Below are 16313 nucleotides of genomic sequence, written 5' to 3'. Positions count from 1 at the left end.
TGGCCTAACAGGTAAAGGAAAAGCTGGTGAAGAGCAGGTCTTAGATGTTGGGACCATGTCCATAAACCAGGACTAAACAGGATGCACATGGGCAGTGCTGGGTTGAAGTGACGGTGGCTTTTTTGAACAGGCGACTTGTTAGTGACATACACTGTGATTTTAGTGCTGACTCGGCAGGTCCTACCATCCTACACAGCTTGGAGATGGTCTTCTCTGGGGTGGCAAACGTATCAGCAGAGTGATGGAGAAGGGCACGCTTTGGCACGTTGAAAGACCTGAACTTCTGTTTTATTCCCCATGCTTTCCAGTGCGAGGGGTGAGGGATCGAATTCTGGATGTGATGTGTGTGAGTTGTTATTTTAAGGCAGTTTTCATAAGATTTGAGGACACTTATTTTTCTGGGACGGGGCCCTCAAAAGGAGCCTGAGGTTTTAAAATTTTCATGTTAGGATGGGACTTGTTCATATTCCAACCTTTTCAGACCAAACAAATGTGTTGGATTTGTGCAAATAACGTCTGCGCCTCTAATTACCATCCTTGCACTGGAGGTTTTTTTTTTTGTAACGAGTAAGAGCCTCCAGCCAGCTTTCTTCTTATTGTCTGGCATTTAAAGAAGTCTGCACAATCTTTTTTACTCCAAGCTGGCAGGGGATGGGCGGGCTCCAACGCGCAGATCTTGGGCATGAGCTCATTTGTTGTGGCTTCAGATAGAGATGGCAGGAGCCGGGCTGGTCTGTGCTGGGAGCTGTGGGAGGGTTGGAGGGACGGGATGGTGTGGGGCAGAGCTCTGCAGAGCTGTCCCTCCACCTTGGATGTACATCTGGAAGTGTTGGAGGACTTCAGTGCTCTCGTCACAGATAGGGACGTTGCTTGCTCTGCCCGTAGGGACAGTTGGGACCCAAGGGATCGGGTCTGTTGGGTTTGTGATGGAGGATTCTCCTCTCCATGGTGTTGGTGTCGGTGCTGAGAGGGGGCTCCAGCCATGTACATACATCTGTGCCCATCCCCATTTGTCTGTCGCCCTTACTGGGAGCCCAGTGCTGACTAACGGGTGCGACTGGTCCCACGCTGCCTCCCAGCCAGCCCAATGGCACTGAGCATGGAGCCAGCAGAGCTCTCCTCCTCCTCCTCTTCTTCCTCCTGCACCTCCAAGGGACAGATGACACCCTTCCCTTCCCATCCCTTTTGGGACCATTGCCTTTTGAGGTCCTCCACAGAGATGTTTGGTCTCAGTGTGTGGCTTTGGCTTGGCATGCCCTGGGCGAAATAAAAGCCATTTTTGACTGGTTCCTCGCCCCAGCAAGGGGAGAGGAGAGGGTGGTGGGTGGGTGTGCCCCACTGGGGCTGGCCCTACAGAGCCCTCCATTCCCACCAGCCTCTCTGGGCACAGCTCCAGACCTGCTCTTGGTCGTGCCCACGACAGTCCTGGATCTCTACCCTCCGGGAAGGTGCTCGGGGTGCCATGGGGGCCTTGACCCCCTTGGGAGGAGCAGGGACAGCCCTTCTCCCCACCACCAGGCTGGCTGTCGTGTCCACTTTTCTGTCTTTCTCCTTGCAGGCAAAGTCATGTGTGCGATGCTCCAGGAGCTGGGACCACCATGGCCTTCCCTGCTGGCACCTGGGGCTGCTGGCTGGAGCTGGCCATCCCAAACTGGTGGGAAGATGCCGTGTCCAGTCTGGCTGAATCCCAGGGCAGACTGCCCCTCTCCATAGCTCTTTCCCAGAGGGAAATTGGGGGGCTGCTGCCTCCGGACGGGGGGCTGGGGTGCGTGGGGACGGCGTTGCGCGCAGCCGGGGCTGGCTACCAGCCAGGGGCAAACGGCTCCTTTGTTTTCCCGGGAGAAGTGCGAGGGATTATATTGTGTTGAGCTCACTCCGTCTCCCACTTCTCACTGTGCGGCAGACGCGTAATCATCCAGTTCAAGGAGCTTAGTTAATTGTTTACAAAATAGGAAGGGTGCTGGTCGTCTCCTGGTAGGGAGGTGAGGTTGGGAAGGGGTGTTTGTGGAAAAGCTGGGGGTGGCTTGTCCAGCTCCCAGATTAGGAGGGATTGAAGCCAAATTGTAATTCCACAGCCCGGGATTTGCGACTTCGAAAATGCTCCGCCGTGGTTCCCGCAAGCTGAGGGCTGGGGGAGGGGGTTTAGCTCTTCCAAACCAGGAATTCGTTACCTCCCCTCTGACTCTTTATTAAACGGGCTTAAAAATGAAACGAGAAGACTGCGAGCCTTGTTGGTAATTGTTGTGCAAATGTAATACTCCCTCCAAGCTGTTAACCAGGCCAGTGCTCTGTTTACACGGCGAGGCAGCCAGCTTTCCAAGTGTAATGAGTCAGCTAGATGAACAGAAGGGGCGCAGAATTAATCTGGCATCCGTCTGGCCTTTTCTCAGTTAAACAGGTTTTCCAAGCTCCACGTGAATAGGTACCTACCCCGGTTACAAACAGCCACAAAGACATGGGGAGTGGGCAGAATATATATTTTTTTGAGAATAAATTGACAGCGTTGCAGGCTGTGAAACGGTTTGAGCGAGGAGGCACTGGAAACGATGTGGGGTTTGAATTTTTTGGCTGTTGGTGGCTGGAAGCGGAGTGTACCCTGGTCCCAGCCGTGCTGGTCCCCGCGCTCGTGACCGGCATCGGTGAAGCTGCTTGTTTTTAATATCCTTTGCAAAGTGCAAATAAATTTCCCTTGCCTGGCACGTCAGCTGAATTTTCATCTCGTAGATTTGCAGGGAATATCGAAGTGAGTCTGTTCAGGTGCCCGACTCCGTGGCCTCCGCGCTGACCCTCCTGCCTCCTCCCAGGCACAGGCTGCTTTCTCCTTTATCTGCACCTTAAAAAGCACCAGCCGGTGAAACCGAGGGGAAAAAATTCTTAAACTGTGCAAATTGGTTAATGATGGCTGACAGAGTGAGGTTCCTGAGGCTGTAAATGGCTGAAGCTGCTTCTAGAGGAAGCAATTGTGGTGCCTGGCACCCCATTGATGTGCAGCATGGAGGGGACACCTCAAGCTCCGGAGCGATGCCTTCAGTGGAGCATCACCAGTGCCAGGAGAGCCAGGCTGCTGTGAAATGTGACATCTGATGATCAGAGGGATGGACACCTCCCCTATGAAGACAGAGCTGGGGTTGTTCAGCCTGGAGAAGAGAAGGCTCCGGGGAGACCTCATAGCAGCCTTCCAGTATCTGAAGGGAGCTACAGGAGAGCTGGGGAGGGACTCTTTGTCAGGGAGGGCAGTGACAGGACAAGGGGTAATGGTTTTAAATTGGAAGAGGAGAGATTTAGATTAGATACCAGAAAGAAATTCTTTCCTGTGGGGGTGGTGAGGCACTGGAACAGGTTGCCCAGAAAAGCTGTGGCTGCCCCATCCCTGGAGGTGTTCAAGGCCAGGCTGGATGGGGCTTTGAGCAACCTGGTCTGGTGGGAGGGGGGTTGGAACTAGATGATCTCTAAGGTCCCTTCCAACTCTAACCACTCTGTGATCTGGCCAGCTGGAGAACCCCTGGCTGGGTGTGTGGGAGGAGAGAGGCCAGGGCTGCTTGCTCTTGGCTTCAGGTTTTGTGAGCTGCAGCCTCTCCCAGCCGGCACCGAGCGTGCCCGGGGACAGCCCAGCTGCCTTTTTAAGGTGGTGTTTTCAGTCAGCCCTTGTGGTGCTTGAACTTTGGCACTTGTGCTGGGCTGCAGGCCCTTCAAATGATGAAGAGCAGAAATTTGGAGACTCTAGGAGAAGATTTTCTATTTTCTCTTTATGGACATGCTGGGTGGGCAGACTGAATTTCCTGCACTTTATCCTCTGTTTTTGCTTCCCATCTGCAGCGATGAGAAGGGCTGATGAGCCTGCTCGTGTCTCTTTGCCAGTTCGGGTCCTTTCCTGCTCTCCCATCCAAAAGGAAAGAGCTGGGGGCTCCTTTCTGGGGGTCCCAAAACTCAGCCAAGCAGGGGGACACGAAGTGGCCTCCGTCCCCAAAGCCTCCATTCCTGAACATGGGTAACTGTCCTCCCACATCCCGGGCGGAGGAGCTGGGGCAGGGGATTAGCCAAATTGGAAAGCACAGTGTCCCACCAAAAATGCCAGTGCTGGGATGTCTTAGCACTGCCTGTGTGCGGTGCTTTGCTCTGGGGAGCTGTGCTGCTGCAGGGCTGGGCTGGGGCCTCTGAATCACATTTTTATGAAAAAAACCGAAACCCCACAAAGGGCCCTAAAGCCTCTGAAGCGTAAATGAAGCATTTAAAGTATGAAGGGATTTCCAGGGAACTTGTAAAATACAGAACTGATGAAGGCACCGCTCCCAACATTCCTCCAGCCTTTAACCCCTTGTCCTGCCCTGGCCACCCCAAGTGTGGGGACCCAGCACCCGGTGAGATGGTGATGGGTTCTCCTGATGCTGCCTGTGATGGGGTTCACGGTCCATGCTGCTCCAGCCCTGAGCAGGCGGGAGGGTTTGGCTCCTCTCCTCTTTCCTCTCCTCTCTCCTCTCCTCTGTTTTCTTTCTCTCTCCCCGCCCACAGAATTCCCATCTTGTGATGGAGCGCTGCATGACTTTGTTCCTGGACAATTTCCTGCAATTGTAGCTCTGCAGAAACCCGGCCGCTATTATAAGAAGTTAATGGGTGCAATGTGTAGTGTTGTCAGGTGGCAATTAGCTGGGGAAAGAGTTTTCGAATGGTGCCTGTTTATGCCGTTTCAGCGTAAGTACAAGGAGACCTTTGCTGTAGGGATTGATGTGGGTCACTTCTCGGAGATATACTGTTGCACAGATGCTTTTTAGCCTCTGGTCTCGGGAGAGGAGATATTTTTGTTCACCTAAAAAGGCCTTGGCTCCAGCCAGTATTTCTGATCCCTGTTGCAGCTCGTGCTTTGCTGTATTTCAGATGTCAGTTGTCTTTTCAGCCCTGTAACCAGGCAACCCATGGCAGGAGCAGGGAGAGCTTTGTTATTCTCCAAATTGTCTTACCTAGGCCCGGGCGGCAGCACCGATGCCGGGGTGAGGGGCCCATGACAAACCCCTCCAGGACTGCCGTGCCCCCTCGGCGTGTTCTGGTCTTGTCTCATCATGGCAACATGTTGAAAGAGTGTGGTTTTATAAGTAGGTTTTGTAATTTAGCCACGTGTGTGTTGGTCCTGTGAGTGTCTGGGGCTTCAACCTGACAAACCAGGGGGTCCATTCCCATGTCCCCGCACTCTGGACAGAGCTGGAGCTGCAAGAAGCTCTACGTAGGCTTGCGGTGATGCTGTAGATGAAGAACGAGGGGGATATTCTTTGTTTGGGCATGATCCATATTAAGCTATCCCTTGCACATGAAACAAGTCGTGTTTGCAGCTGCAGGTCCCAGCTTGCTTCCCATGCGGAAGGTGGCAGATGCCAGCAGCGGTTTTGCCCGCTCCGCTCTGCGGTGCGCGGCATTTGGAGGTGCTCTGCCATCCCGGTGTTGCCGTTGAAGAGTTCGGTGGGGGTTTATCCCCATGGGAAACGTCTTGCCTTTTCTCCCCCCCCAGTGAAAAGATCCTTTTGAGATGTCTTAACTTCTCTTTTCCTCTCTCTAAACAGACGGTTGATGATGAAGCGATGGCAGCATAAATGAAGATCAAGTAAGGAAGGCAGAACGATGCCCAAGGGTGGGTGTTCTAAAACACCACAGCCAGAAGATTTCTCTCTCAGCAACGACATGGTGGAGAAACAAACGGGGAAAAAGGTAGCGTGTTTGGTTCACTTGCCTTCCTTTAGGGATGCTGCCCCTTGTGCCTGATGTCTTCAAGCCGTGGCGGTATTGCATGTGGCAGGAGGTGGCCGTGGGCTGTTATCACCGGAATCAAATCAGTGTATTGGTGCTCTGCCAGCTGATGGGCTCCACTTGCTTTCTTGGTGGCTACAGAACTTCCCGGGAGGTGCTGCGGCCGCGTAGACCCCACTCGGCCGAGCAATGGGGTGGGGGGTGCTTTGGAAGATTCTCTCTGTGCATTTTTTGAGTCTTTTCTTCAGTAAGCTGTGGAAGGAGCAGTAATGCAGTCATCTCGCAAGTGCGTGCTGTGCGAGGGAGGAGTTTCTCCTCCTCCTCCTCTGGCTGGAGATGCCGTGTCTGTGTCAGACTCGGCTGGTCTTGCTTCACCCAGAAGTCTGGGCTCTGAGTGTGGCCTGACCGGGACTCAGCATGTGAGCTGCTCTGCTGAAATTACTGCTTCTGGGGTTTTATTTGAAGTGTTTAGGTTTTGACTGGGCTGGAGGTGAGGTTACTGAGGAGAAATCTAAGTTTAAAGATAAATAAGTTCGTGCTTCTCTCCTTCATTCCCAGATTTCTCAGTTCGCTCCAGACCTAAGCTCTGCCTTCTCTCATTCATGTTTTTTTCATCCTTCTCAGTATCAGTAGTTTCTAGTAAATAGCTGTGCAGAAATGTACAAATGTTATGTTTAAATAAAAATGAAAAGCTACATCTGCTGTATTCTGCTATGGAAACAAATATCGTCCGTTTTCCTTTCACGTCCTTGCTCCGGTTTCTCAGCATTCCCCCGGGAGATCCTGCTGGGTCCCGGGAACTGAAGCTGGGCTTTGTGAGCTCCGGTGATTCCGTGCCTCTTGCTCTGCCACTTCCCCTGCCATCCCACCCGTAGAGATGACAGTATCTCCTCTTAGGACTGAGGTTGTGTTGTTGGCAAAATGGGGACAATGACAGATAACCAGTGGGAAAATCCCAGGCAGAAATTTGGTTATTGAGCATGGTGGTGGCATCTGCCCCATTCCCCCTTCTGTGTCCTTTCTCTCCTTTCTGTGTTCCCACAATGTGTTCAGGAGCCGCTCCAAGAGCCAGGAGCATCGCTCCTGCACGGGCACTTTGCTGTTGCTTCCAGGAGGGGGGACAAAAATGGGGAGTGGGGGTGTCCTAGGTGAAACAGCTGCCCTGTTGCGCCGGGAAGATGCCAGCCTTTACCCGGCAGCGCAGGGGATGTAAATACGGGGTTTTGTCTGCGCCGTGTAAGAAGCTTAATGTTGGCGCAGGTGCTTCGGGAGGGAGAGGATCAGTTATAATGTGAATCAGCTCCCATTTTATTTCATCCACTCGCGCCAGCTTAAAGGCTGCCTGTTATTTACAGAGCAGGTTTGTTGAGCGGCGCTGGGGACGCCGGGAACCGGAGTTATCTCCCACTGGCTAAATAACTAGGACACAAATAATTTTGTGCTTCCCATTCAGAGGCGTCAGCGCAGACCTGCGGAGAGTGGTGTTGAGTGAGGACGGGGAAGAGCCGTTCTGCTCTTCTCAATGAAGAAAAAACTTGCAGGCTCTTGTCCTCCGGGGCCTGAGCTGAGATCCAGCCTAAGCGGCCGAAGGACATGGGGCAGCGAATCGCCCCGTTTCTAGTTAACTCTGGAGCGTGAGCTGGAGCAGTGACTCAGGGTAAAAGCACTCGGTCATTAGACCTCCTCCTTCCAGACGCTGTTGTACCTGCCTGTCAACCAAGCGGCTGCTTTTAATTTATCTTGCCTTTGTCAACACTTCCAAAGGCCCGAGGCTGTGGCTTGGCAGAGGCTGGCGGAGACTGGCTGGGGAGGGCAGAGAGCGGCTGTGGCAGAGGGACCCGCTCCTCCGGGGCTGCCAGCGACGCTGCACGGGGCGAGGGTGGCAGAGCAATAGCTGCCTTGTCCATTAAGTGTTTGTCTCTCAACATGACCTTAATATCAACAGTTGTTTTAACATCAGCTTCATCTGTTCGGGCTCTGAAGGCGAGTAAGGGTGCAGGATGCTCGGTGGTCCTGGGGTTGGTGGTGGGCTGAGAGTTGCAGGAAACATGTGAGTTCTGTGCTTGAAGATGTTACAGCTGGGCTCTCCAGGAGGCTGCCCTCTCTGCAGAGGGCTCCTCCTTTGTGGGAAAGCATGTGAGCTGCTGCCTTTCGGTTGCAGAGCTAATTAGAAGAGGGAACTCCTTGCTCTCCGCTCCATGCCCTTCCAGGGGAGGGACCTATTAACTAGCGAGACATCGCTTGTTGCTGGTGCAGCCAGGAGAAGTGGTTTAAAGACCGTGTGTCCCTGTTGCCCTCCGTGGCCAACAGCATGAGATGCTTCATCTGCATCACTGGAGGAGCTGTTTCTCCAGGGGTTGGCGGAGGCGGCCGGGCGGCCGGTCGGGCCCTGCCAGCCTTATATGGCTGTGCACAGCCTGCCCGGGGCGGGCGCTGGCGGCCCCGCAGGCTCCTTCTGCTTGAGTTCAGTCTGAAGGGTTTTGTAAAAATATGCATGCCATATATGAATAATTCTCCTTTCTGGTGCAGATCCACAGATCCCCATCCCAGCAGCAGATTACTCATGACTTTAGGCTGAGCAGAACACCGCAGCAAGAGTTATATCGCCTGTCGAAACCATTTCCTGATGTGCCCGGGGCCGCTCGCTGCGCGGTTACACCGTGTGCTCAGAGGCTGCAGCAGAGGATTTCTCTCTTTATGGGCAAATGCTCCCACTTGTGTAGTGGGAACAGTGGTTGAACACGGAGCAGAGCAGCGCTTGACCCCTGGTTTTCGCTCGTAGGAGGTAGCAGAGGTTGACTGAGCAAACTGGGCAGAGACGATGTCAGGAAAACTGCTGAGAGTGCTGCCTTCTCACCCCCACCCTTTCCCAGGTGATGGGGGAGCGATTCTTCAGTGAATGGGGGGAGCACAGGACCTTGCTGATCCAGGCTGGATCAAACTCATTTGGCTTCCAGAGGAGAGAAGGGGAAAACTACTCCACTTTTTATCCATAATAATTCAGTAGCATGAGTGTGTTTTGCTCCTATTTTTCTTGCCCTTCAAAAAACTTTTTTCTTTTTCTCCTTGCTATTCTCCCAATTCCAGAAAAGGGAAGGTAATCCTCATTTCTCGATTCTTCTTGAAGCTTCTTTGACTTTTAGGGTTTTCTTGCACCATTCAAATGAGTGCTGGGCTGTGCATCCAGCACAGGGCCACCCGCCGGGGCATGGAATTTGCAGAAGGGGAACTTCAATGCTGAGGAGCCAACTTTTCAGTGGGGAGAAGCAGCCCATAGTCGTTGCAGGGTAGTGTATCTTAGAAACCTCCAAGAAGGCCTGAGGCACACAGGAAAGGGACCTCAGTTCCAGTTGTCTCCATAATATTTTGTTGCAATGTTGGTCATGACCCAAATTCAGACTTTTTGAAACTTTGCACGTGTGTGTGTGTTGCACTTGGTTTTGGAAAGGCCACAAGAGACCCAGATTTCGGGGATACCGGTGTTTGGTTTCCATCACGTCCACTGTGCTTCATAAAGTTCTGTCCATCCCCTTTGGTAACTCAGGGTGTGAACCCTTCCCCTGCCCCTTCTCTCCCCCCCTCGACCCTGCACAGACCTGTTCAGGAAACAGACTGTTGTTTAGGGCAGGGAAACTCCCACTCTCTCACCATTTGGGGTATTTTGCCCACGGCAGGAGTTTGCTGTGCCAGCTCGGCGTGGGGCATCACCCAGGGGCATGGGTCTTGTGAGAAGTCCTTCTGGGCTTCTCTTCTCTGGGGCTACCAGCCCCGGTTGGTTTTGTGAGTCACTGCTTATGTGTTTTGTTTTTTCGTTGCAACCTGAAATGCTTTCAACTCATTTGGGGAGAACAAAAGGCTTTGGGGATTTCCATGGCTGGCAAGGCCAGCCTTTGCATCAGCGGCTGGGACCTGAGTCAGGCTCCGGCGCGGCTCTCGGCGGGCGGCTCGGTTTGGGGGGTGCTGGCACCCACAGCACGACCCCCCCGTGCCCAGCTCCAGCATGGAGGGGAGAGCGGCTGCGGGTGCACGGCCCGTCCTGGGAAATACACATTTCTTTGCCTGAGTTTGTGTGCGGCTCTACCTCACAGAACTAAAAAGAACTGCGTGTTTGGTTTTGCTCTTGAGAAACCTACATGAAGTTGGCCTCGCTGGAGGTCTGCGTCCGGGTGAAAAGGGGCTTTTATTTGAATATGTCATCAATGACCTGAGCGGATTGATATCAGGGTCTCTTGCTGATTAGAGATCTTTTGGCATAAGGAGAAGTCACAGATACAGTGAAGTATTTCCAGTCCAGACACTGCACGTGTGGCTTATAGCGACGTGGCATCTCGTGTCGGGGAGCTTGTGGAGAGCAGTTCCTGATGGGTTTGTGCTCCAAACCCTGGTGGTTGGTACCAGCTTGTGATGCATCTTTTAACTGTAGCGGGTGTAAATCGTGGTGGGTTCAGTTATTCATATAGTAAATCTTACTAATAACATAACGTGACGGTCGGGGATTTTTCCTGAAGTCACGCTCTGCTGTCTGCCCTTCGCCAAAGCAGCTTTTCTTTAACGCCTACAAAGGGGAACTTGTTTCTGTTGCTGAGCCCTCGGCAGTACCCCCATTCCCCAAATTCCCTCTCTTACCCTCCGCAAGAGCTGTCCCGGCCTCGAGAGCCCCGAGTCAGCCTTACACACGGATGTTCATACAAGTTTCTCTGCAATGTTGATTAATTTGAATTTGTTCCTTTTTGTGAAACCCGTTTCAGAGGAGTCTGAACTTACTCTGAATGGGAGAAGACCTAAAAATGAAAGCAGCTTTTACTCGAGAAAAGGACGACATTCTTCATTATGAAATCAGACATAATGAGGGGAGGGAAGTAAAGCTTAAAATAAGAAAATGCAAACGCACGTTACTTTGAGGAATATGACTCTCCAAGATGCCTTGATTTCTCTGCGGTGGTTTCCCAGCCAACTGCTGCAGGCGCCCTCAGCGGGTCGCTGCTTTCCAGGGGGGGAGCAAAGTTTGGATCTTCTTTGCTCCAATTAGTATAAAAGGTTATCATCGTGCTACTGTACAAATTAATCTTCAAAGCGGTGCTGGGACTGCCGCCACTTCCTTGGTTCCTTGGTATTTAATTTTGCTGAACTTACTGGATTAGCAGCTCTGAGCGTTAGGGCGAATGCAAACGAAGCGCTGCCCGAGCGTGCCCGACGCTGGGATTCACACAGCCTTTTCCATTTCCATGCTGGGCTCCCCGACTTGTCTGGGAAGAGTTTTTGCCCAGTCCCTCTCTTTGTCATTCCTCCAACATGGAGCTTTTATCAATATCACAATAACTTCCGAGAATAAGTTGCATTTTTACCTGTCCTGCATTTTTTTCTTATTCCTGAGCATGCAGAGATTCCCAAATGGCATTCGTACAGCAGATGACTGACCCAGCTTGCAGGCTGGGGCTTTAAGGGAATTTTAGAGAAGGTATGTTTTAAAAAAGCTGTCAGCAATCATCATATGTTTTTAAGTGGGGTGCAGGGGCAGTGGTGCTGCCAGCCGATGCCTGGAGCCGGGTTTCCTGCGAGGCAGAGTGCTCTTGGGGCAGTGGAGGACATGACAGGTTTGCTCCAGCTGAAATCTATTTCAAGGTAACAAACAATGAAAAATTCATATTTTTTCTGTTGAGCACAATTGACCTCTTGTTGGAGCTCTCAACGTGAAACCAGTGTCTGAAACTGGTGTCTGGAAGAAATGCTGGGAGCGTAGGAAATCCCACCGCGGGGTGCCGGGGTCTCGGCCGCATCCTGACCTACTGCTGTGAGAGCAGGGAAAGAGTGTCCTCCTACTGAAATACCAGGTGGAACCGTCTGCTCAAAGGGTCTGGGCGAGGAAACTGCAGTACAGACACTGAGCATGACGGGATGATGCAGGGGAAGCATCATTTTCAAAGCATCAGCTATGAGTGATCCACCTCAGAATCTTCTAGAAGTACCAAGGAGTGCCAGTGCTCGGTGCTGGCAAACCTGAGCCTCATGTGTTGGGTGTGAGAGCTGCAAATGCACTTTCAGAGCAGGAAGAGGTGCTGGGTTTCACTGGCACTTTGTGCCTGATCCCGTGGCTCCCTGATGGTGGAGCAGCTCAGATGCCATGTGTGCTGGTGTGCCCTTAGCATGGGCAGCAGAGGACAAGACATGCCCATGGTCTTCTCTGGTGTTATGCTCTTATCCCAGGCTGACTTTTAAGAGTGAAAATTGTTGGGCTATTTGTTGTCTTGAAGGGCAGTTGAAGTTTTTGAGGGGAACGTTGGGGCCACGTCTCTGCAGTGGTGCCACCTGGGGGAGATGGTGTTCACCCGGCGTGGACACGGCCTCTCGGGTACTCAACCCTGACGCAGGGTTTGGGTTTAGCGTGGCTGTTTGAGCTTGTGTTAAACTGGGGAGGGAAAAGATGGACCAACTTACCTGCTTGGAAGAAGGCACTCCTGGGAGACACTCAGTGGTCCCTGCCACTGCTCCCACCTCTGAGCTGGGCAGACCAGCAGCTGGCAGGAGAAGTGGCACCATTTGTTATGGAGAACTATTTTTACTCGCGTCAGAAATAATGAGACAAATGCGTTTAAGTCCGGAGTGTTTAAACGAACTGCTGGAGTGTTTATTTTGGCTGTGGTGACTTTGTCCCCGCGCAGCGCTGGCTCCCGTGCCCAGGAGGGGCTCTCCCGGGCAGGGCTGCCCTCCTTCGGCCCCCGAACGTGAAGGTCCCCATGGCTGAACGTGCCTTGGCTCCCTCCGACCCACAACAGCCACTCTCAGATGGCTCGGTTTAGCTCGCTTTACCAAAAAAGGGATTCCCCAACCCATTTTTTCAGTCCCCACCGGAGCGTGGGTGCCAGGGGCCGACTATGGGGCGCGCAGCCCCGGGGCTGTCCCGCTGCCCGTCACGAAGGGGATGTGGGAGCAGAACCCCTCGGTCTGAGTGACCGGTTTCTCTTTAATCTGCGGGTGAGGTGGTGGTTGCCAGACGGGCAGCGGGGAAGAGGAAGGAGCAGCGTACACAGTGACGGCGCGGTCTTGTGACTGCTGGCACAGGAGCCACCTGCCAGGGTGCTGAGTCTGAGGCATGACTGGGCTTCTCTAAAGAAGGGAATTTCTGTTAGAGTTGCTTCTCTGAGTTTCCAGCCATGGCCTCGCATGATTTAATATATGGAGGTTCTTTTATTTGATCTAATTTTAAAGCCCAGGGTCTGGGTTTTGCCGGGTTATTGAAATCAGACCTGTCAGAAAGCTGCTCGCTCTGGCCTTCTTTTCAGAGCAGGGGCACAGTGTTCAATCCAGAAGTGCTTGCTTAAAATAATACTGTTTCTCATATAGAAAAAACCACAAGTGCATGACTTCAGTCTGTATATATTCTCAGCACGCTGGACTCCTGAAGTTTGAGTTATGTACCAGCTCTCACTGCTCATGGGAAATATCTTGCCCGTTTCAATACTTGGTAACTTTGTCTTGCTCGCGATGTTTCTTCCAAATTTCTTCCTGTTGCTCTTACTGAGCAGTGCCCAGCATTGCCTGCTTCACCTCCCTGCTCGTTAATATCCAAACCAGCCCAAATAAACGAGACCAGGACAAAGCAGGCGTAGGTCTGCCTCTCTGAGAAAGCAGGGAGGGCTCAGCCAGAGTCTGCATCGTTTGCCATTGGTAGGTTTGTTGTTAAGGTACCTTCTTCTCTTAAAATCCCAGTAGAAACCAGTATGGGAGAGAGGCAGCGGCGATGGAGGCTCCCTTACATCCCACTTCTGCCTGGGATTGGGAAATCCTTCCCAAATTGGGTTCCCCCACCCCAGCCTGCCTTTCCCCTGACACGTACAAGGCATTCGTTGGCTCCGTTTTTCCTGTGAAGTGGGTGTTTGGCACCAGGCAGCAGCCTTGGTTGGCCTTGCTCTTCTCTGGCCATGTTTTAGCTTTGTAGCTTCGTGGAGGCTCCTCTCTGCAAGATGCTAAACCCTGAAGCTGGAAACCCACAGTAGAAAGGAGAGGAGAAGTGCTGCAGGACACCGGGGGGTTAGGTGGGCACAGTCTGGGGAAGGCTCTGGTTAATCTGGTCTCTTCTCTTTCTAGGATAAAGATAAAGTTTCTCTAACCAAGACTCCAAAGTTGGACCGGAGCGATGGCGGCAAAGAGGTGAAAGAGCGAGCGACCAAACGGAAGTTGCCTTTCACTGTTGGAACAAATGGAGATCAAAAGGACTCGGATACAGGTACAGAAATGACATATTCCACCCTCAAAACGTGAGTGTTGGGGCTGGCGGGGAGCACACAGTATCCAATAGACAGGCGATCCACACTGAAGTGTTGTATCAAATTTCCTGTGTCTTTTAATTGAGGGAAGAGGCATGTGCACAGGAGGATGACTGCTGTGTTCTGCACGTGCACATCTGGAGCTGAGTGGATTAAGGCCCTTATTTATGATGTTAGTAATATATTTAACTGGACGGAGAGATGACTCTGTGAGGAGGCACCCCTTCCTGTGGCTGGTGGTCTGTTCTCCTCTGTTGCTAACTAGTCTGGTTCGTGAACTGCACCTCAGACAAGCTGAGAAGCAGTGCTGGGCCTGCTAGTAAGAACTTGGAAAATAAGAGAATAAAGCTGAGTACTCTTTAAAAGAAAAAGAATAAGCAGTAAAAAAATGAGCTTGCATACATCTGCCTCAAGTAAACCTGATATATAGATGTATGTATATCTATGTAAATGCATATGTGTACCCCTCTAGCCATGTTTTGTTGTTTTGGGGCCTTAAACTTTTAGTACTTCACTATGTTACAACTGAACAATTATTCCCAACTGGTGTGTGTGTGCACAGGCTTTGTCAAACACGTATAAGACCATCTGGAGGTCATACTGATGGGCTGGAGGTGTGACTTCGGTGATGGGGCCATCTGGGCCTGTTTGAGTGTTTAGATTGGCTCTTTGGGACTGGTGTGGGTGGTCCTCAGGACCGTAAGGACGTTAAGGTGACCTGTTTGGCCCTGTTCCTGGAACTCCCAGGGTTGCTTTGGTGGTTGCAGCCCAGCTGAGGACCGTTCCTCAATACACTCCTGGTCTCTAGGAAGCATTGGTGCTGCTGTGGGTATTTCAGCCTGTCTGTGTTGTGGTCAGCAGGTCACATCTCATGGTGGAAGAGTGGCTGGTACATGTGGCTCTTGCCCACCTTGGCCCCACAGAGCTACAGAGACGTTGAATGGGCCGTTGGATTTGTAAGCTATTGGGAAGAGCTGTCGTAAAGCTTTGACATGGAGAAAATAATGCAATTTGGTTGCAAGGGGTTTAGCTGTGGCTTTATGGGCAGAGTTTTGTATAGTCCTCCCTGTATATTTCTAGGAAATGTGCATTTGGAAATAGTTCTGGTGAGGTAAAGATCAATAATTGTGGCAAGAGATAAAATGGACTAAAAGTTGGGAATGTGCTTAAAAATGGTAAAAAAGATGTATTTGCTGTTGCTCTCTGGTGAGCGCGTGAGGTGGGCTGGGGCAGGACTTTGTGTGTCAGCCTGTGTGAGCTGCTGGCCGGTCTCTGCTGGTCCAGAAGTTGGGAGGGCAGATTTTAAAAGGTCACAAATGCCACCTGGGTCACGCAGCCACCACGGCGGTGGGGGCTGTTTCGCAGGTGAGGACACGTGGTGGCATGTCCTGGGGCTGGCTCGGTATTTCTGTGGATTTCTGTGTGCCAAGTTGGAAATTTTCTCAGTTGCTGAACTCCCTGTCCAGAGAGAAGGTCTCAAAACATTTTAAGTCCTTTCTTTAAATGACAGCTCGTACCAATGGTTGTGCACAGGGATGAAGTGTTGGGTTTGTGTTCGTGGCGTGCAGGTGGGTGAGTGCATCATAGAGTTGGGTTTGTGTTCGTGGCGTGCAGGTGGGCGAGTACATCATAAAACCACAGAATTGCCTGGGTTGGAAGGAACCTTTAAGATCATCGAGTCCAACCATGGACCAAACACTGTCAAAACCATCACCAAACCATGTCCCTCAGCACCACATCTACCCATCTTTTAAATACCTATAGGGGTGGTGATTCCACCACTTCCCTGGGCATGGCCAAGTGAATAAATCAGGGTTTGCAGTTGTGGGTAGCCCTGGCCGTGGGGGAGCAGATGGGGTTACAGCCTGACACGGGTTGTCCTCACTCTCCAACAGGCACAGATCATGGTGCTGTAGTGTCCCACTTGAAGAAATTTAGGGGCGTCAGCTTTGGAGGGAGGGTGGCCAGGGCAAGGCAAAGCTGATTAGCCAGAGCCACAGCTGCTGCTTTTTGTCAAGGGTGTTTCTGCCACGTTCAATAATACTTGGTTGAGAATTTCAACCCAAACTTGCTTCAGGGCTGTCTGACCCTCGTGACAGCTAAAATGTCATGGTAGGGCTCCACCAGCTTGCTCTCCGTGTCCCCCAGCAGCAGTTATCTGCCTCTTCACAGGCCTCTGGTCTCTCTCTGGCTGCAGAGACGTTAGAAATGTTTCTGCTGGTGGCGTCGAGGAGGAAACCAAATTAAAACGAGAGCGGCAGGGTCCGGGGAGCAGAGCGCTGCTGGGGGGGAGGCGGGGGCTGCTGCAGGGTGCAG

General features: G+C 52.0%; 1 protein-coding gene across 1 annotated transcript in view; it reads left to right on the top strand.

Annotated features, from left to right (window-relative positions):
- ANKRD11 (ankyrin repeat domain 11) overlaps window positions 1-16313 on the top strand; it is a 167093-nt gene that overhangs the window by 117015 nt on the left and 33765 nt on the right. The window contains 2 exon segments of the mRNA XM_014942297.1: window positions 5550-5694; window positions 13819-13957. Coding sequence (XP_014797783.1) covers window positions 5608-5694; window positions 13819-13957 — 226 coding nt within the window. The 5' untranslated portion in view covers window positions 5550-5607.

The sequence above is a fragment of the Calidris pugnax genome, unplaced genomic scaffold (genome assembly GCF_001431845.1).
Source record: "Calidris pugnax isolate Ruff unplaced genomic scaffold, ASM143184v1 scaffold28, whole genome shotgun sequence".
In the NCBI taxonomy this organism is placed as follows: Eukaryota; Metazoa; Chordata; class Aves; order Charadriiformes; family Scolopacidae; genus Calidris; species Calidris pugnax.
The sequence above is the reverse complement of the archived record's forward strand: the minus strand, read 5'-3'. Positions and strand labels throughout refer to the sequence as shown.